Source organism: Corylus avellana, chromosome ca2 (genome assembly GCF_901000735.1).
Source record: "Corylus avellana chromosome ca2, CavTom2PMs-1.0".
NCBI classification, from domain to species: domain Eukaryota; kingdom Viridiplantae; phylum Streptophyta; class Magnoliopsida; order Fagales; family Betulaceae; genus Corylus; species Corylus avellana.
The window spans coordinates 35,092,130-35,113,533 of NC_081542.1; the positions used below are offsets into that span (position 1 = coordinate 35,092,130).

The following is a 21,404-nucleotide window of genomic DNA, read 5'->3' on the forward strand; positions in this document are numbered from 1 at the left end:
GCAAACTTTCTAAATATTTCTCTACTTTAACTAAATATTATTTTTTATTGTAAAACCAAACTACTTTAACTACCATGAAACTCCTTATTTTATAATTACAACCTAGGGCTAGCAATTTTGACACAACCCGCAGCCCGATACGAACTTGACACAAAATTACCGAGTTTGGGTGACCTATTACACCCGCCTTTATTTATATATAATAATATAAATATATATTAAATATTTTATATTAATTAAATATATAATAAAGTCCAAAACGATGTTGTTTTGGTGTTAAGCACCAAAACGGCATCGTTTTGGATAAGATGAAACCCTCGTCTTATTCACCTTCCTTGCCTCTCAATTTCATCCACAACGCCCCTTTCTCTCTCTTTCTCTCTCGTGAGCTCTCTCTCCCGCGCCTCTACGAACTATAGAGCCTCTAGTTCTCTGCAAATCATTGAACCGACGCTCATCAGGAAGTGTAAGATTGAGGTAATTCTCCTCCCCCTTCTCTCTCATCTCTCTCTCTCTCTCGTCACTCTCTCTCACGTTCTTTTCAATTTCTTCCTTTCGTCTCGCTTCGAGAATTGATTATAGTGATGCTGTGGATTCCTTAGTTTTGAATTTTGGGTTGATAATTATGAAGTTTGTCGCTTCTTTGATATACCCATAGGATGATTCTTATATATTTTATGTTGATGTTGGAAACTTGGGATTGAAAAGCCAAAACCACTTGAATATTCACGAAGTCGTTGGCGCCAGCAGTCAATAAAATAATCTGATAAAATAAATAACATTTGCTTTTTGTCTCTTTAGATTTGAAGAGATTCTGACAATTGTTATATTTAACATTTGATAGATAGTTTGATAAATGGGATTTTTTTGCAGATTTTGTTAAATTTTCTATCAAATGCTAGAAATGGCTAGCTTGATGCGGATGCTCTTAGAGGTTGTGTCGGCAGTGGCTATGGGTTGTTAAACAGAACTTGGGGTTTTGTTCCTTGAAGGGATTTTAATTAGGTCTGAAAGTTAGAGCAATTTTAATATGAAGCTAATACCTAAAATTAACTTGGGGCTTTTGTGTGTAGTGGATTGCTATGCATAATTCAAACTTCGGGTTGTTAGATTAATGGGTTGAAAGCTTCAATTTCACTATTGTTCATAGTATGGACATAAACCCTATCTTATATAGTTTGAATTAAATTGGGGCTTTTGGGATGTGAACACTAGGAATACTATTTGAATGGGTTAAATACATTTAAAGTGTTAATTAATCCTAGGTTTTCATGTGTTCCATGAAAATTGATACTTATGGGGTTTAGGTTCTAATATGTCATATTAGAATCATAGTGATTATTGTAAGTGTTTATGAGTATTATAAATTGGGGTAAACAACAATGGGAATTGATATATGTATATGTTACGTAGATAAGGGAGCAAATAAGTATTTAATGTGATATGTAGTAAGAAGATAAGTAGACGGGTTTAATGGTTTAACAAAGATAATGAGCTTTAATGGTAAACATGTTGATAAACATAGAGTATGATAAGGTTATAGAATAAAATGAATAAATGAGCATTAAAGAATAATGATTATAGGATTAAAGTGTAATGCCTAACTTAGAGTATAAGTATATGCCTCTAGAGTTAGCGATTTTTTTTTTTTTTTTTTGAAAGGGAAAATCATTCCAATGTCATTAATAAAATGGATTACGAGCATATAGCTCTTATATCACAAGTGCACAAAGCTCAGATAATGTAAATCATAGCCGAAGCTACAAGGTTACAACATCATAGACACATGCATAACATTCTATTATTTAAGACCTATCTATGATTTCAACTTCTGCTAACATATGACTAATTTTCAAATGAAATAACAGATCTGCTCCAGGCAGACACAATCCAATGCAGAGGTAGTGCTTATTCCTCAGCCCTGGGCGCATAAAACGTCTGTGCCAACACTCATCCTCCTCGACCCGAAAGCCAAGATACAATTCTCGTCCACAACCAAGGGTCTGGACTAACAACAAATACCCCCCACAGATCAACAAGAGAACAAGGCCTTATTACAAGCAAATAAAACAAGAACAAAAACTACAGGAAAAACCAAAACAGAATACAGGGAAGATCAAGACAAACAGAAACAAAACAAGGAAACAAAAAACAAAACTTACAACCAAGAGCAGTACCAGAGGGGGAGTGTCGACCAAGCCCGAGAGAATTAAGATCAAGCTTGAGACAAACTGGATCTGAACCCCACAAAGGGACTGGAGCATGGGGAAAAGGCGGCGCCCTGAAGGGGGGCTCAACAGTTGCTGGAACCGGAAGCAAGGCGCAGTGAAAACCCCTAAAGAGGTGGAGAATGGGAAACAAAACCCGCATAGGCAGGGACGGGTAGGAGGAGGAGGAGGAGGAGGAGGAGGAGGGGGAAGCAACCCCATCCCTTCTCCCCCAAGGAGAGGACCTGTGTGGTGCTCCCTAAGGAGCTAGGGTTTTTTCTTGCCTTGCTCCAATGCACATGTGTTCTTCTGAGCAATATGTTAATTCCTTCTAGAGTTAGTGATTAAATATATATTATGTTACAAAATAATAATAGTTTAGTTTAACAAAGTTATTAAGACATTAAATAGTTAAAGACTTAATTTAATTAGGATTGTTAAAGATGCATTCACTTGATTAAAGAGTAAAGTATTAAATAAAATGATTTAAGATGAGATGATGGTATATTATTGGTTGCCCAAATATAACCTTAAGCATTAAAGTACTATAAGTATAAATTGGTTATGTTATAAAAATGCATAACTAAACTTTGAATCCACTTGGTATTGCTATTAAATAATTAATGCAATTATCTATGTACAATAAAAGTGGCTAAGCATGTTATTGAAATTGGCTTAACTTAATATGCATTTAAATTATATAAGGATCAAACATACATTTGTAACTTAATTATGTAAAGCGATTATTAGAAGTCTTAGTTGAGTTGGCTTATATAGAGGGTCTTTGGTGCTTAGTTAATGTCTAGGAGAGTAAGTGATGCTACGTGAGAGCATGTGGGTAGCAATGTGTGTAATAAGGTTGAGAGTTTGATAGTTTAACCAAGCCTAATGATATGGTTAATTGTAGGCATGTAATGTGATATTAGAGGCTTAGGATTGAATCCAGTCCTCCAATGTGTAGTATGGATAATTGGATCGATGGAGCATTTTGAAAAGATCACTTGAGTTGTGAGTCACTTGCAATCCACTTGAGGTAAGTATTTTACTTACTGGGCAAAAAGATACTACTTTTAAAATATAAAAGATGTTTTGATGAATGATTGATGTAAGGTGTTTTGTGATACTATGAATATTTAATGATGTTTCATGAGATGTTTTGGATGAATAATTGATGCAAGGTTTCTATGAGCTTTTATGGGTTTACAAGATATTGTGATGATTATGTTGTTATGAGCATTTGGATGGTTCACATAGTTTATGACATGATTCTATGATTTTATGATAGCATATGAGTTCAAGGATTTGTTGACATAAGCATAAACATAGCATGTACAATGAAATGAAATGAGAACAACATGATGACACAAACACGAGTACAATGATGAAACGCAGCGAAAACGCTAAACATGAATGATGTGATGATGTATGAAAATGATGGTTATATTATGAGATGATTTATGAATAACATATGAGTATTTATGGCATGAGCATGAGCATGGATGATATGGAGGAGATGATGTTATATGTATATGTATAGATGTCATGAGGAGATGATGTTATATGTATGGCGGATGTTATGAAGGTGATGATGTTATATATGCATATGTATGGATGATATGAAGGAGATGTTGCATGAGCATGCTTAGCATATTATTTTATGATGATGATGATGATTTATGATGGTTTTTACGCTAGGTGTATCGGTATGTATATGAGGTAGGAAATGCAACTACGCATATGCATAATGTTACGAATGGTTGCATATGATAGTTTTTATGTTAGGCGTATCAGTATGTATATAAGGCAGGAGATGCAACTCCACATATGCATAATGTTATGAACAGTTGCATATGATGATTTTTATGCTAGACGTATCAGTGTGCATATGAGATGTGAGATGCAACCGTACATATGTACATCGTTACGAATAGATAATGCATGATGACTTTCTATATGTTTTGTTGCTTAGTTATGCTTCTGAACTTGTGTTCACCTTAAATAGTGAATGCATGTCTATGGGTATAACTAAGTTATATAATATGTAAGCATGTATAACGTTAGATGGGTTAGTATGCGCATGTTCTGAGATCGGAAGATCGGGCTTACGTATACTCACACAGTTGATATAGTATGATTTCAAATGATGGATTATTTTGGAAAGCCTAGTAAGTCCTATACTTCTGAGGTCTCTATTTTATGGAGACGGCGGGTTCATAATTTTGCCTGCATCATAGGTGGTAGTGAATCTCGTGGTGCAGACGATGTTATTGATGTTGATGCAGGTACATGGACCACAGATGATGACCTAATGGCTATGTATCTGGGTTACTACGATGTTTAAGGCTTAGATGTGTCGGATGTTTATTTTGTTAGACCAGTCGTTAGTCCGCTTTTGTAGAGCATTTATGTATATGCTTAGACATTGATATTTTGTATATGGCTCGTGTTGCATGTGACACTTTTGTATAGCCATTATTTTGTCTGTTAAACTTTATTCTCATAGATGTATTTGTCGGCTCGAATGTGTTATGTATGTTTAATGTTATTTATATTTCGCTGCAAAGATATGAACTCTAATAAATCATTGATTGCATGTAGCTCTGTGTGACATATTATATTGTCAATCAGGTTAATGCATGGGTTCATGGCATACTGCGGTATCGCCATACCACTGTGACAATTCGCTTTATTGTGGGTTATTAGTTTTTTTAAAAAAAAAATTTACTCATGTTTTTATCAAGCGGGTCCTCATAGTTTCATTCATAAATGTACGCATTTATGCGATTTGTATACATTTATTTGTATGTTTCTTGAGAGATTTAGGTTTGGAGTGTTTTTACAGCAAAACGACGGAGCACAAAGCTGAAATTCTAAGTGATTATTCTGTTTGATGTGTTATTGTTAGGGATTCAATGAGAAAAAGAATGAAACTGAGTCTTTGTGAAATTTTATGATGACATTTTATTATTACAGTAATTTTAGACAAGTTAGTCATGAGTAATGAGAATTAGTATTTTCCAACATTTGGAAATGTGTTTTATTTTTGTGTTATAGGTTTAAGATTGCATTATGCATATACATTTACATGCATCTTTACAATGGGTAACTTTTAATTTGTAACTTTTTGACTTGTTTTTTTTTTAAAAATTTTTTATAAGTAATTGTTGTATATATCAAAACGTCAAAAAACACAACTCAAATACACAAGAAACATATAAATGGAGCGCAAAGAAGCACCCAACAAAGCCCTAAGCTCCCAAGAAGTACCCACAAGAGACCCAAGAAGAACCACCCAAGAACCCTAAAAAACAAGCACCCACAAGAAACACCCTACACAAAGGTTAACCGGCAGGACCCAACATCCCCACAAAATCACCCCACATCCCTACTCGAGCCATCACCCCTAGCGTCAAAATTAACGGAGCATTCCAAATTCTAGGGGTGTCAAAAATTATCGGGAAATCGGAACCGGAACCGGAAAATCAGGAAACCGGGAAACCGGGAAACCAGGGTCCTGGTTCCGGTTCCGGTTTGAAAATTTCAAAAACTGGGTTCCCCGGTTCCGGTACCGGTTTTTGGTACCCGGTTTTTACCGGGAATACCGGAACCGGGTTTCCATTTTATTTAATAATATTTATATATTATTATATTTATATATTAATATATATATTATATATATTAATATTTTTTACACTTAGGTTTAGGTTTAGGGTATTTTAAAAAATTAAAATTTTATTTCTAAGGCTCAAATAGGCAAAAACATTGATTTTTTTAGGATTTTTGGACTTTTTTAGGTTTATTTTTTAATTATTTGGAACAATCACAACAAAGCTCATTTAATTTAGACAAAGAAACTAATAGATTTTTTTAAAAATAGGTCAACTTATGAAAAAAAAATTGGCTTATTTTAGGCCCAATACCTAAAATAAGATCAAAAACTAATTTTTTTAAAAAATCGGTTACCGGATTGGGTAAAACCGGAACCGGCCGGTAACCAGGACCCCGGTTAACTAGGGTCCCGGTTCCGATTCCGGTTTCACAAAATTGAGAACCGAGGTAACCCGGTTCCGATTCCGGTTTTGGCCAAAAAGAGAAACCGAACCGGATTGACACTCCCTACCAAATTCTTTGAGCTCCCTCTTACCCTCTCCGGGAGCGTAAAAATCTTGATCTCCCTCCTCATCGGTGGCCTCCCAACGACTTTCCTCATTCCATCGACGAGGCTTAATCGCAAACTTCGACACATTGCCCCTCACCCCCAGCAACACCTTATTCTTGAGCAGCTGTTTAGCGTCCTTACCACATCCGCAAACGACCGCCCAGTGAACAAACCCGCCGACGAGGGAACCATAGGATCCACCGAATCTAGCCCTTTCTCCTTTGTTGCAATCAGCAGACGCAACTCACCTGCAAACCGCCGCCAACCTTGCCCATTCCGGCCTTCTGGGATCCATATGGCACCTTTTCGTCCACCCTCAACATAGATGCCCACCTGCAAGAACCTTCCTGCCTTGTTACTCCCCCGTGAACCATCAGCGCCTTCCCATCCTCCCGGTAAGCCTTGGTGAAATCCTCCTTCATCGGAGAAAGGTCTGCCAGCGTATTGAGAATCAAGGATGGGGCGTAATATATCCAATCATTCAGAATCTCCGGTTAGGGGTCGGGGGTCTCCTCATAGAAGGAGTCCGTCTAGGAGGAGCCCATCTCGAAGAGAGAGATCACCACCCACCCGTCAAAGGAGCTCGCATAAGGTTAGATCTCTAGAAAGAGAGAAACATTCTGTTCATGCTAAATCTCCAAGGCATGCGAGGTCGAGTTCTCCTGCTGCTCACTCACCTTCTCACAGGACAAAACGGTTGAGGAGAGCTCAAGCTGAAGCTGAAAAAGAGAGAGAAACTGAGAGAGCTAGGTCGCCTTCTCCCAGGACAAAAAGGTTGGGGAGAGCTCAAGCTGAAGCTCAAAAAGAGAGAGAAACTGAGAGAGCTCGCTCGTCTTCTCCCCAAACAAAGCAGTTGAGGAGACTACAAACTGTAAGAGAGGTTGAGAGAGAGCATGAAAAGATTCACAGCAAGGGTAGTGACAGGGGGAGACATAGGGAAAGGGGTTCAGAGAGGGAAACTGTGGGTGAGATAAAAGAGAGAAAGCTGGGGAGGCATGATAATGAGGTTGACAGAGAAACTGAGAGAGAGCATGAAAAAAATCATGGAAAGGGGAGTGATAGGGGGGCACATAGGGAAAGGGATTTTGAGAGGGAAACTGGGGGCGAGAGAAAAGAGAGAAGGTCTGGGAAAGATGATACTAAGGTTGAGAGAGAAATTGAGAGAGAGCATGAAAATAATAATGGCCGAGGGAGTGATAGGGGGACACATAGGGAAAGGGGTTCTGATTGGGAAACTGGGGCTGAGAGAAAGGAGAGAAGGTCGGGTAGGGATGATGACGATAGGAAATCTTCTAGATCAAGGCATGAGCGGCTTACTTCTCCATCAGATCATCAGTGCAGGAGCAAACATAGATCTCTATCTCCTCAACCAGAAGCTGATACCAGAGCTCGTGACGAGGTGTCTGGTGATATCCACTCCTTCAAATGCTTTTCTTTGTCATAAATGTGATTCAAATGAAAATGAGTTGAAACTGGAAAGATCAGATTAGAGTTTCCGTATCTAGGATTAGCCTCAATAGTCATCAAACTGAAGATAATGACTTACGCTTCATGAATAAGAAGCAGTAGACATTTGTGAAGAAACTGATGATGGTTTCAGTTGAAAAGTGAGTGAATGTGGTTAGAATGCCTGACTGCTGGAGAAGAAAGCTAATGACATTTTAATGTGAGAAAAGGTATTTTACAAGAAAACAGAAAAGAAAAGAAAAAAGTGAAAAATATAATAACCTGAGAGTGGATGTTGGAGCCCATTCCCTGTCCTAATTAAGCGCCTTTGGGGTCATTATCTCTAGTGCTATTACTATCATTCCATTGATGTTAACATTTTATTCTAGTTACTCAATTTGTGATTTTGCTTATCTAAATTGATGTTGGACATGCATTTCTACAATAGCAACAAATTTTTAAGAATTTTAAGTCTTAAGAAAATAGCACACTTTCATCTATATTTTATTCAACTTTTCAGAGTGAGGACTAAGGAGGAGACTTGATCGTAGGTTTGACACCATTTTTTAGGAAAATCAAGGAGAAATTATTAGAACTGATTTAATTTTGCAAAAACCGGTTAATATGCTGGTACGAAGGGTTGCTTGCATTTAAAGCTAGGGAATCACAAAAATTAAGGGGAAGAGAATCTTGTTCAAGGTGGTGAAAAGAAGGAACTTTTTTCTCCAATTCACTCCTAAATATCACTTGATAGAGCTGCATTTTGAACTTTGAACCTTTTACCCACAAGTTAGAAATTGCGCTGGATTTTTAAGGCTTTGCTTAGTTGAGTTAAGAAGTGCTTTTGTTGTCCATTTGTATGGCAGCTATTGGCATAGGATTAACTAGTGCTGTACTCTTGCACCAACTGCTACAAGATATAAGAAATTAGTGTTCTAAGGTTGATATATGATGTGATTGTTTCCCCCTAATAAGATATTGTATGAAGAGAAAAGAATTGGATTAGAGTCATGCAGAGGGTGAGACATCCATCAGTTCTTGAAGGATTTAATTTTAGCTGACTTCTCAGTTGTGAATTTAATTTTTTTGTTTAGCATGCATTTCCCGCTATGTTGATAACTCAAAACAAAATTTAATTATCAAATTACTTTGGAAATTGGGATTCTTGTTTTCTGGACATATGTTCACGGATGCATTTTAGTCGTTATTGTTTCTCCTTGCATTGATGCTTATTAAAAGTGCCTGACTGTGTTCAATTGTCAAATCTTTTCAGGTGACAAATTTAAGAGGAGCTGAAGGGTGGTAAGCTGCTGATGACTTCAAAACTTAAGATTAAATGAGGAATTTATTAAGATATCTCTAGTTATGTGCGAAGCATGGGTCTCGGGTTTCTTGACAATGGTGGGTACACTAAGTGGCCCTGCCTTGGAGGGCTTCCCGGTCATAAAAAAAAAAACATATCCCTAGTTATATAGAATTTACTTTTCTCAGGTGAGAATAGAAAAATAAAAAAACAGAGTCAGTCATGTTACATAAACTAGCTATGCATTTTGGTATTTTAGCCATATTGTAATATATAAGGTGGATGTTGAGCGGTGAAAGTTCAGTTTAAGAAATATGTTATTACCAAGGACCCCTCTGGTTGGGTGCGGCTTTTTTGGGATTGCTTCTGATTTTAAATCGCAGAAGCTACCATGCAGCCGTTTGGTGGTAGACTTTTGTTGCGGTTTTGCAAAAAATTAGGTGGCTTTTAAGAAGCAGCCGAATGATAGCTTTCAAAGCTAGCTTCTCATATTCTGAAAAGCTGCAGCCCTACCAATCTGGCCCCAATTTGTCTGAGTAAGCTTTAATCAGTTTATGTTGTGATGGAATTGGTGAAATTTGCAGTGGAATACTGGCTTCTTCTCCCTCTACTTAGATTCGTTAATTGACACTTATTAAATGCACAAGAAATGAAGAAGAATTATGCACAATGATCCTCCTTTCTATGTGAACTTTTCAGTTTGTGTGATGCAAAACTGTTACATCCTTGGTTCTGGATTTCAGACGCTTCTTTTCCCCTGCCAACAGGGGACAAGCCTCATGTACATGCAAAATTAGTTGATAAACAATAAAATTTAAATAAAAACCATTACCAACAGGAGGAATTAGATTTCACAAGAATTTTGAAGAATTTGGCTTGAAAGGAAAATAAATTGTGAAGGATATCTTAATAACAACTTTATTGGTGTAACAGAAAAAAAAAAAAAAAAAAGGAAAAGAAAATAAAAGTTGTAACCTTCAGCTCTGAAGTCCAAGGATCTGAGTTTGCTCCAGTTACAAGAAAAATGCATTTTGAATTTGGACCTGCTGTGGTAATTAAATTGAATGTATGTTAGTTAATATACTTTACTTTGTTTAACTTTTTCTTTTTCTCTTTCATTATTTTCTCTCTCAAGATTGAGAATGCAGTGCTATTATTGAGATCAGTCTTGATGTAGATTTTGATTGGGGGTTGCTGCTGCTTGGGCAGGAATAATGAGGATGGTTCAATAGCTAAGATGAAGGCTGCTGAGGAGGCTCTGGAAGCAAAGGAAACGGTAATGCTTAGCTTGGTATTTGTGTTTTTTGATTATTCAAAGATCATGGTTTTTTTATTGGTTATCTGCACCAACATATTGAAGTTGTGTGGCAAAAAAGGCCTTGTTTATTCCCTTAAAGCTTGAGCTTTATTATCATGGTGCAAGTTTTGTTGTTTTGAATGGGTAAAGAATATGCATCCTATTTAATCACTGTTACCTTCATTGCAGCAAAAACCATCATTTGAGCTCTCTGGAAAGCTTGCTGCAGAAACCAATAGAGTCAGAGGTGATATTTCTATTTCCTTGATTTCAATATGTTGTTCCCGTTCCTTTGTTTGTTTGGTAGTGTAGTTCCTTTGTTTGTTTGGTAGTGTAGGACTGTCTGATTCATTGTTCAAGGGGATGTAAATTTTGTTTTTCTGTCGAATTTTGAATTTTTCATTCCTTTGCTAAGTGGGTGTTACTTTGTCAGGTATAACACTGCTGTTCACTGAACCCCCAGATGCTCGAAAACCTGAGATAAGATGGCGGCTTTATGTTTTCAAGGGTGGTGAAGTGCTAAATGGCAAGTCTTAATGTCTTATAGAGCTTATATGTGAAAGTCATCTCTCCTCTTTCTTGCTTCCCTTTCTTGGACCATACATGTCTCATATTTGTGTGTTGCAAATAAAAATGCATGTCATCTTGTTGGCTGGCTGGTTTCTCAGCTTATTCCCTTAAACTTTGCTTGGCTGTTTGAGGGGCAGGGGAAGTGAAAGGATGATTTTCTTCCTTTGATATGTTTTGATGAAGGGAAGAAAGGAATGGAGAAAAAAGATTGACTAGTATTTCTATTTCTATTTTCTTACTTTAGTGAACATCTACTTTCAACTCTCCTTTTGTCATTTTTACATATGGAAAGCACTCTCGTGTATTTTATACCACTAACTTCAGCTTAAAAATGGGTTTAAACTTTCATTGAGTCTGTCTTAGTTATTTCCTGGCTTGATGGCAATTTCTTATCCTCAAGAAGTTAGTTCAATTGACTAATTGACTGGTACTTCTAGTTATGCTCCCCTAAAACCTTTTTCTATTTTCTATTCAATGACAAGTTTGTGCTTGGTGATGTTCCACACCATGCAAGCTTGTGTTTCCATCTGGATTTTTTCTTGTTGTGTGTGTACTAAGCCCCGTACTAGCTAATGCTAGCTGCCCCTTTTCATTCCTCTTGCATTATTAATTTGTGTTTGTGGGAAAACAGTAGTGATGATCAATAGTTCCTTGCACTATATATGTGTTTTAAAAAGTACATATTATCAACAGAGCCCCTTTATATACACCGTCAAAGTTGTTATCTTTTTGGGAGGGAAAGAAGGGTGGCAGACATTCCAACGGACCACCCATCCTGCAGCAAGCAACATGCTGTCATTCAATTCCGGTAAATCTTTGTTTAGCAGTTTCATTTTGTCATTGATGTTCTTGAACATTGTTTAATTTTTTTCCATACGATGTTAGACAAGTAGAGAAGGAGGAAGGTGATGGTACATTAACAAAGAAAGTAAGGTAAGACAATGAATTTGCGATTACTTTTACAAAGTGGGGGGAGAATATTGATATCTTCAATTTGATATCTAAGATCTTTTGTTTGCACCTTGGTAGGCCTTACGTAATGGACCTTGGAAGCACAAATAAAACTTATATTAATGTAAGTTGCTCATATTGATATCTTGTTTTCATTTTTTGTTTATTAATTTGTTCATTTTATAAATAGTGTCAACAAATTAAAATTTGCATTTTTTTTTTTTTAGCAATTTTGTCTAACTCGTTCTTTGGTGTTTGCAGGATAATGCCATTGAGCCTGAACGTTATTATGAACTTTTTGAAAAAGACACTATTAGGTTTGGTAATAGTAGGTAGGCCACTAATTTTTTTTTTTTTTGATAAGTAAGTAGGCCACTAATTAGTATGCTACTATGCTTTCAAATGTTAGATCAGATTAGTACTTTATTAAATTTTATAACTAAAATTGCAATTGAATGTGAAAGTTTGTTTTACTATGTTAGTAATAGTTAGTGATTCAAATTTTTCTAAATGAGATATTTTGTTAGACATGCAATATGTTTTTGCCCCCTTTCTAAGATGCGCCAAATAAAGCATTATTGATTTGTTTCATGGTATCTATGACACCTGACATGTCAAATTTATGATCTATAAAGATTTCTTTTGCTCTGGTTGAAGGAAAACAATGTTGATATTCTTTCCAATTTAGTACTGGGAACCAATTATTGTCTTCTAAGAATATACAAGGTGGAAGAGGTAACACATGCTTCTAGATGTCATGTTGGTTTTTGAAATATTTTGTTGACACCTAAACTAAATATGGGTTATTGAGGATCTTATACTCAACTATCCAAAGACTTTTAAACAATATCAAGTTATCTATTGAAGCTTTAACCCAAAGGAGGATAGCAAATGCCTCCAAATTTTGGCAGTGGGTTTGCAGTTTCTATGTTTTACTTTAGATTATCAAGTTACTATAAGCTAGCAAAACTTGTTTAGGTTTGCATTTGAGTTTTCGTGACAGTAGTTGGGTGGGTGTAATTATTTAAAATTTCAATGTATGGTAATAAAAGGGGAAAAAATGGGGAAGAGATATTGAAATTGAGACACCCAATTGAGTTGAAACCAAAAGCATGTAGTAATGCTCAAGTGGTGAAATAATGTCTGCCATTTACATGCAGTGCATTCTCTCTTATGCTCACACATTAAAGTTGTGTTTCTCGCAAGTAAAGAAATGGAGACTTTAACTTAAATCATCATTTGTCAACTCCTAGATGTATGAGTGTATCTGAGTCACATTATTTCATCGCTTGAGTTAATGTATATGTAGCAAACTTGTTAAAAATGGTTAAAACTCATAGCACGCAAGCTTTGTTTGCTTGGGTCTTGGGATTGATGAGTTTCACTTTTCATTTAGTTGTTATTGACTAGGACTAGATTTAGTGAACTCACTCCTGATCTCCTTCACCTACAACTTTTATGGGTGTGATTATCTTGGAGGATGAGTTTTGTCAAATTGTGTGCAACAGAGGAATAAGGATATTTGGAAAAAGCTAAATATATATTGGACATTGTTGCCTAAGAAAAGTTGAATTTCTTATTTGTATCTATGGGTTCTATGTTTCCTTGGAAGAGTATTTAGAGAGTTAAGGCTTCTTTGAGAATGCCGTTTTTTGTGTGATTGGCGGAATTAGGGAAAATATTGACATTTGATAACTTGAGGGAGCGGAACATCATTATGATGGATTGGTGTTGTATGTGAAAGAAGAGCGGGGAGTCTATCAATCACCTTTTTCTTCATTGTAAAATAGCAAGAGATTTATGGTACTTGCTATTTAATATCTTTGTTGTGGATTGGGTTCTACCTAAAAGGGTGAGAGAGTTGTTGATGAGTTAGGGAGGCCAAGTGGGGCGTGGTAACATTTTTGAAGTTTGGTGGTTGGCTTTTTTATGTTTAATGTAGTATATTTGGAGAGAAAAGGAATGCACAAAGCTTTGGAGATAGAGAGACTTCGGTGGCAGAGCTGAAAATGATTATATTCAACTTCCTTTACACAGGGATGATAGCATATAATAGTTTGCTTTTTATTTTTTTTATTTTTAAAATTTTTTTATTTATAGTTTTTTCAGACTTTTTGAACCTTTATTCTTCTTTTTCTACTGAACAGAGGATACTACATGTGTATTAGGGTTCGGCCTCTATGCACTTTTCAATGAGATTATAAAAAATAAATAAAAAAATCTTATTGCCATAGGATACCATGGAGATTTGTGATGTTAATTCTAAGCTTCCATTTGTTGCATAGAAAAATGTACCTATTGCCTTTATAAGAGATAAGGATTGCAATTCTTATAGTTCTGCAAAAGGAGTTCTTGCTGAGATCACCACAAAGCAGGTTTTTCTTGCAATAAGGTGCATCTTGTTTCAACTATTCCTCCTTCTCTGGAACTAGTTTTTTGCTTCTGCATTATCGAGTGTTTTTGGGACAGGTTCAGTCCTATTTTCTGGTTCAAAACTTTTAACTTTTTGATACAGAAGTTACAAGAATGATCGGTATCTGAATATGTAAAGACAGGATAAAAGTTTTGAGCTTCGTGGTGAATAAGTTTCAGCATTTCTGCCTAATATTCCTGTGTGTTGCATGATCTTACTGTGTATCTCATGCTTATTCAAATAAGAATTCTTCCTTAAACATGGGGTTTCCTACTTATTTGTGGCTATGAAAATTGATTTACTCATTGCTTGTCTTGTGAAGCATGCATTGCACTATTTCAGATCTTCTTTCGACAGTTCAGATGCATCATTTTAATTCGTTTCTATATATTGCTTTTTGTAGCCGAGAGTATGTACTACTGCACGAGAACTCCGCCACTTGATGGGCAGAAGTTGGCTCCTCCAATGTGCCGCCTCCTCCTTTCAGCGTGTGGAACATGTTGATTCTTTGACGGATGGGAACTATTTGCAGCCGATTTGTGCTGTATTTTCTGTAGATGCAGTTGAGTTTGACTATCTTTTTGCCGGTGTTGCTGAAAGAAAGTTTGAATGTCTTAACTCATACTTCTTTATATAAACAACGACCTCAATTTCTTTGGCATCTGGATTCAAATATCTCTAGCTTTTATTCCTGATTGTGTCATGAGAAGACATTATCACTATCATTTCACAAATGGTCTAATATTAGATTTTACAAATGGTGTATGTTAGGGTTGGCCAACTTCACCGCGTGCCGCATACCGACTGTGTGCCGACCGAAATTGACCGTAACCGACTAGATGACGGATGGTAGGTGGAACGGATTTTTCTATTCCGACATTGTTGGTTCGGTAGGCAAAAGGGATTTTGGGAAAGTCGGTTTTTGACCGACACTAACTCGGCTTCTACTGCCTTTCAAAACGGTGTCGTTTTGAATATTAGTTAATATTCAGTATATTTCCTTGACAAAAATAGACATAGATGCTTGTCTAGCTCAGTTGGTTGAGCGCAAGGCTCTTTGCCTTGTGGTTGTGGGTTCGAGCCCCATGCTAGGCGCTTATGTTTATATTTTTATTTATAATCAAAACGACATTGTTTTGAGCCCTATATATATATATATATATATATATCAAACGAAGCTCTCTCTCATTTCTCCTAACCCTAGCCAGCTGCCACTCTCATCTTTGCCTCTCTCTCACTCTCAATCTCTCATCACATTTCCGCCTCTTTCTCACTCTCACTCATGACTCCACCTCTGTGTTTTTTTTTTATCTGATTTTGATTTTATTTTCTTGCTGTTTTGTTGCCGAGAAAGTGGAGAAAAAGAAGTATTTTTTTGCTAAGCATGTTTTAGATAGTGATTTGCTTCTAGTGGTGTTTGGTTGTTTGGTTAGATAGGTTTTTTTTTTTTAGATGGGCATTTTCTGATTTTGAATTCTTTTTCTTCTTGTTTGGTTGCAGAGAAAGTGGAGGAAAAATATTTTTCTTGCTATTTGGTGATTTTCTTATCGAGCCCATCATTGATTGTGGCCCAGCCCAAACCAATTTATATCGACCGACACAGTAACTGACTTGGTGTCGGAAATACATGTTTGTTGGTAAAGTTGGTGAATTTACCGACTTTGGTGTGGTTGAGGTTTATATTTTATGCCGACCACAGCCAACACCGACCGATGCCCAGCCTTAGTGTATGTATTGTCATGTCATTTAAAATTTGGACAGAAATTGTTTCCAAATTGTGTTAGATGAATTTTTTCCAACTTGGTCAATAAACTTGGCATGTGTCCATAGTAGAACAATTGGAAAAACGTGTTTTTTTACCTGATTAAGAAACATATGACAAATTTATAAACTGATTTTGAAGAATATTTTTCAACCAAATTTAGAATTATTATTATTATTATTTTTTAAAGTTAATTAACTTGATATGTAATTTACAAACTGATGTGGGGATAAATAGAAATATGCATCATCACAAGAAAAGAAGATTAGTCCTTACATCCGGCCGTTCATCATGAAGAAGATTAGGTAATCTTTATCAGGACAAGACAAGAATTTTTTTTTTTTTTTTTACAAGACAAGATATTAACTATTAAGCACGTGGAATCATGCATAAATCTAAGTAGGCAAGATGGAGACATAAAACACCCATCCTTCCCACTTGTCAAGTGTTAAAACTATCTGGCAAGTCAAGTGGAAACAGATGAGAGATCTTTCAGAATCCAAAAAAAAAAAAGTAAAAAAAAAAAAAGAAAAGGAAATTGGCAAAAAGCGAACCGCAAACACAAAATCACATTCAACCCAACGAATTGGTTTATTTGTTGTGCTTGGTTCGGTGGAAAGTTTTGGGAGGATTTTCTTGATTGTGGTAGAAAAGTATGAGTTTCAAAACCAAATGCGGAATTGATGTTCTGTGTGCTGAAGGCTTATTTATAGCTTTACTTGAATTTTCCTTCATTTTCTCGGTTACCGTTTACGGAGAATGGTTATATTGGCTGAGGCTACATTTCCATGAGATTTTCGTGTTGTTGTGATGTGTTATGGAAGTAATGGCTTGGGATAAGAGTAATGAGGCGCTGATACTGAACTATAACTTCTCAAATAAAAGCAATTTTGTTGACGATGATAGTGTGTTACAAAGAGAACTAAGTTTGTGTATTGAAATCAAAATGACCCATAATTTTGTTCTTCGAGCGTGTGTAGGTGTGTGTGGGTTTGTGTATATGTATCGAAGTTATTGATTACGAGCTGAAATTTTTTGATATTGCTGAAAGAACTGAATGGGATCTTGAAAGACTATGTTGGAAGGGAGAGTCCTCTGTATTTTGCGGAGCGGCTAACTGAACATTATAAGTGTCCTAATGGTGAAGAGCCACACATTTGTCTTAAGAGGGAAGATCTGAACCATACCGGGGCTCACAAAATCAATAATGCTGTTGGCCAAGCTTTGCTCCCCAAGCGGTTGGGGAAAAAACGGATGATTGCTGAAACCGGAGCTGGTCAGCATGGAGTTGCGACAGCCACAGTTTGTGCTCGATCGGTTTGGTTTGCAGTGTGTCATCTACATCGGTGCACAAGATATGGAGAGGCAATCACTTACTGTATTCAGAATGCGGCTTCTTGGTGCTGAGGTTTGTTTGTCATAGTTTTTATCCTTCTGCGTGATGTTGCCTAATTTATGCATAGACCACTCCAATGTGTATTTAAGCTCTTTAGGGAAAACATCATCTGCAAATAACCCTTAATTAGTTGTTGACATGACCATTCATCTTAGAATGGTCTCTTATTGGTTTTCTAGGCTTTTGTTGGGTCTCTCTTTGGAATGCTTTTTATCTGGGCAGCCTTATCCATAGTGGTTTGTTTAATTGGCTCTTGATTTGTGAAGGAATGTTAATCCGTTTCCATCTCTGAATCAAACTTTTTATTATGTACTAAGCAGGGACAAACATTTAAAATATACTTGTGTCTCTTCTCATAAGCAGACACTGCGAAGTAAGATTGATGCCTAGATTGACAAATTCCTGCTGCATGGAAGTACCAGTCTACGCTAGTTTTAGTTTCTTTTTTCCTTTCTTTGGATTTAGGTATTTAAGCTTTTAGTTCACCCCATGTATATTTCACTTAAAAAAACTAAGGCTTGCCATATGCTAACAATTAGCAATCTCTTAATTTTGCATGTACACATCTTTTCGTAGCTTATGTTTCCCAATTGGACGATACAATTTATTATTTGGGACAAAATTAATTACCTTGCTTCATTTTAAAATGCCACCATTAAATCATTTTTAGTTTCTTGGGATGGAAAGACTGCCTGATGTATTAGTACTTGTAGTATTTACCATAAAAAGGATTAAATGGATTTTTGTGGTGCATTTATCCTTCTTTGTTATATACAAAACTGCTCGTACCAATATTTAAATTATGAACCAGGTTAGAGCAGTCCATTCTGGAACAGCCACCTTGAAAGATGCTACTTCAGAAGCTATTACAGGGACTGGGCAACTAACGTGGAGGCAACCCACTATACTTTGGGCTCTGTTGCTGGGCCACACCCGTACCCCACGATGGTTCAAGAGTTCCATGCTGTGATCGGTAAAGAAACCAGAAAACAAGCACTAGAAAAGTGGGGAGGGATGCCAGAGATTCTAGTAGTACGCGTTGGTGGAGGTTCGAATGCCATGGGACTCTTCCATGAGTTCGTTGATGACAAGGATAATAGGTTGATTGGTGTGGAAGCTGCAGGGTTTGGATTGGACAGTGGTAAGCATGCTGCCACTTTGACAAAAGGGGAAGTTGGGGTTTTGCATGGAGCTATGAGCTATTTATTACAGGATGAAGATGGGCAAATAGTAGAACCTCATTCCAAAAGTGCAGGGTAAGACAATTAATTGATATTTTCAATATAACTTTTGGTGTGGCTTCATATTGTATTCTTTCTAATTCTACATCTTTACTTTCTGGCTTAGCTTGGATTATCCTGGGGTTGGACAGGAGCATAGTTATTTGAAAGATACAGGACGTGCTGAATATTACAACGTCACGGATGAGGAAGCATTGGAAGGTATGGCATCTTCTTTACACTCTCTGTTATATTCTTTTTTTTTTTTTTTGGAGGGGGGAGTTATGTCATCTTTGCTTATAAAAAAAAATTCTTGTTTCAATTGTTTACTGAATATGTTTTTATACATGACATTCTCCGTTGATGTGGGAATGCATCATGTCTTTTTTTGCTACTGTTAGCGTTTGAAGCTTGATATCAATGTAGAATCCACCAATACACCATCACGTATTTCATTCGACCATCAATTTCTTGTGCCCTTCCGTAATTCATTTGCTCTTCAGTCATTTCTGTTCTTCTTGCAAAAGAAAGTCCTCTAGCTAGCTCATGATTGATCCTCTTCCATCTAATGTATTTGAAGTTGAGATAAACTTGAAAACCATTAAAGATATTGCATTTCTGGATGTCTTTTTCCCACCCTATTTTATAACACAGATTATTTGTTGAACGAACATGGTTATGATGGAAACCTTGTCGGCTGTTGAAAATGTTGATCTTAATTTTGCATTTTTGCCAAAAAAAAAAAAAAAAAAAAAAAAAAATCTTATTCTGTTCATCTTGTTGAGTTTGCAGCAATCTTGTCATGTTTGACTTACAATTGATGATCTGACAAATACATCTCGCTAAAAATTTGTTTGCATCTGGCTCCTACATAAATGGGTTATTTTCAGAAGACCTGTTAAAATGGTTTAGGTGTTGGATTTGTTAAAGACAGTTTAGACAGTGGATTACATACATTTCCGAAGGCACGGATTGTTATACAAAATTTCTCCCCTGCTGTTGAAAAATAATCTTAATTGTCTTGTTGGAATTGTATAAACTTGAGGAGGTGTTGGGCCATGCCAGTAGTTTCCCTATTGTCCCATGTTGAAGTTGCTCTTAGGCTTCATTTTTTTTATTTTTTATTATTATTTTTTTTTTAAATTGATTTATTTTGTATATACAGCGTTTAAGGTTGTGCTCTGGAGACATCCCATGCATTGGCTTATTTGGAACAGCTGTGCTCTACTCTTCCAAATGGAATTAAGGTTGTGCTTAATTGCAGTGGCAGAGGGGATAAGGACGTCCAAACAGCTATCCAGCATTTGCAGATTTGATGGTGATGTCCACGGTTGCCATTTCGAATAAATTAAGGAACCCCTTCTCTATCTTTTTTTTCTTCCCCTTTCTTTTAGCTGGTTGAGCTGTTTGAAAAGCTTTGTTTGTCTCGTGTGAGACTGTTACGGTAATAGAGATTAGATTGCAATAGGAGACAAATTTATGAAGGATACCAACTTACTAAAGAGAACTTGCGAGAATTGCTGCCAACTTAGTCTTCATAGAGATTATATGTTTATCTATTTAGTAGTTTTATACAAATAAAGGTTATCATCAGATACAACTACCTGTATCGTAGGAGTAGAGTTTGCTTTGAATGTTTTTTTTTTCAACGTGTACTCAATAAATTGAGGGGATTCTAAGAAAAGTTCATCGTGGAGTTTATATTTGACAACAATGTTGTTAGGAGGTTTAGACAGCTATGTCGTTGCAGATCATTTATCTATGTAGTTTTCACAATAAATGGCTGCGGATTGCTCGAGGATATGTTTTTGGGTCTCAACAATTACCCAAGTAGAGTCAAAACAACGTTCTAAAAAGCACAGTTGGTGGCCCAAATAACTGGCCTGCCCTAAAGGCTTCTTAGCATGCAGCCAAGAAAGGGCAGGCTAAGGATAGGCTGCTCCGAGAAACTTTTCCTGCAAGGGAAAGAATATAGCAGGAAAGATTGCATTGATATTGAGAATGACTAAGCCGAAGTGACTGAAGGAGAGCTCCACTTGGATATATTGGGGAAGGGAAAGGACATCAGATATGGATGTGGCAATTTTCATAGTCTAGAACGGGGGACACTAGCTATAGCCAATCTCTATTGGGAGGCAAAAATCAAACCACAGTTTTTCTCTAAATTAGAATGGAGGAATTTCTTTTAACTCAGTCTATAAAAATAACATGTATTTTTTAAACACATGATATGCACATGTGTCATTTGTCCTTATTCTGTCCAACTCAATTTGAAGAAAAATTTTGTCCAAAACGAAAATAAATTGCAACCCATTGAAAGAGAGAGAGAGAGAGAGAGAGAGAGAGAGAGAGCAACAACTAACAAAGAGTGGTGAGGAGCCCCAACAAAGGGAACATGATCCTTGAACCGGATAATATTCAGTTAGTTTTAGTGAAGCGGGTATTTTTGTCTTTTCCCAACAAAAGTGATGAGATGTCATGACACATAGGGTAGGGAAAAAGTTAAAAAGAGGTGGTAACTTCATTTTAAAATTACCGATGCTTGTCGGTAGGAGGCCAACTCGAGAGTATGCCCCACCACAAGGAAAGAAAAAAGGTTGCTACTTGCGCCGCCGCCGCCACATGACAGGAAGACGCTTTTTTTATATCCGGATCCTCCCAACTACTTTAATTACTCAAA

At 36.5% G+C, this 21,404-nt stretch overlaps 1 protein-coding gene and 1 pseudogene across 4 annotated transcripts; both read left to right on the forward strand.

Moving 5' to 3' along the window:
- Positions 1-6,339: 6,339 nt before the first annotated feature.
- Positions 6,340-15,608, forward strand: LOC132168562 (FHA domain-containing protein DDL-like). Of its 4 annotated transcripts, XM_059579562.1 has the most exons (10): positions 6,340-7,765; positions 9,086-9,114; positions 10,325-10,391; positions 10,602-10,659; positions 10,846-10,938; positions 11,676-11,790; positions 11,868-11,915; positions 12,012-12,057; positions 12,195-12,265; positions 14,750-14,880. In XM_059579562.1, the coding sequence occupies exons 1-10, from the start codon at positions 6,824-6,826 to the stop codon at positions 14,787-14,789; spliced, it is 1,509 nt and encodes a 502-aa protein (XP_059435545.1). In that variant the 5' UTR covers positions 6,340-6,823; the 3' UTR covers positions 14,790-14,880. The 4 variants fall into 4 exon arrangements, with proteins under 4 accessions (XP_059435545.1, XP_059435544.1, XP_059435542.1 ...); XM_059579561.1 differs by lacking the exons at positions 12,012-12,057; positions 12,195-12,265 and adding an exon at positions 15,118-15,608 and having other exon boundaries at positions 11,868-11,910; positions 14,750-14,908; XM_059579559.1 differs by lacking the exons at positions 12,012-12,057; positions 12,195-12,265 and having other exon boundaries at positions 11,868-11,910; positions 14,750-15,007.
- LOC132168563 (tryptophan synthase beta chain 2, chloroplastic-like) lies at positions 15,134-20,405 on the forward strand (annotated as a pseudogene).
- Positions 20,406-21,404: the final 999 nt, after the last annotated feature.

Bases quoted from the DNA above. Each gene is read 5' to 3' on its own strand.
- LOC132168562 (XM_059579559.1), top strand. From the start codon at position 6,824: ATGGGGCGTAATATATCCAATCATTCAGAATCTCCGGTTAGGGGTCGG. The intron at 9,115-10,324 runs GTAAGCTGCTGA...CTGCTTGGGCAG, and splicing joins TTAAGAGGAGCTGAAGGGTG to GAATAATGAGGATGGTTCAA. The intron at 10,392-10,601 runs GTAATGCTTAGC...CCTTCATTGCAG, and splicing joins CTCTGGAAGCAAAGGAAACG to CAAAAACCATCATTTGAGCT.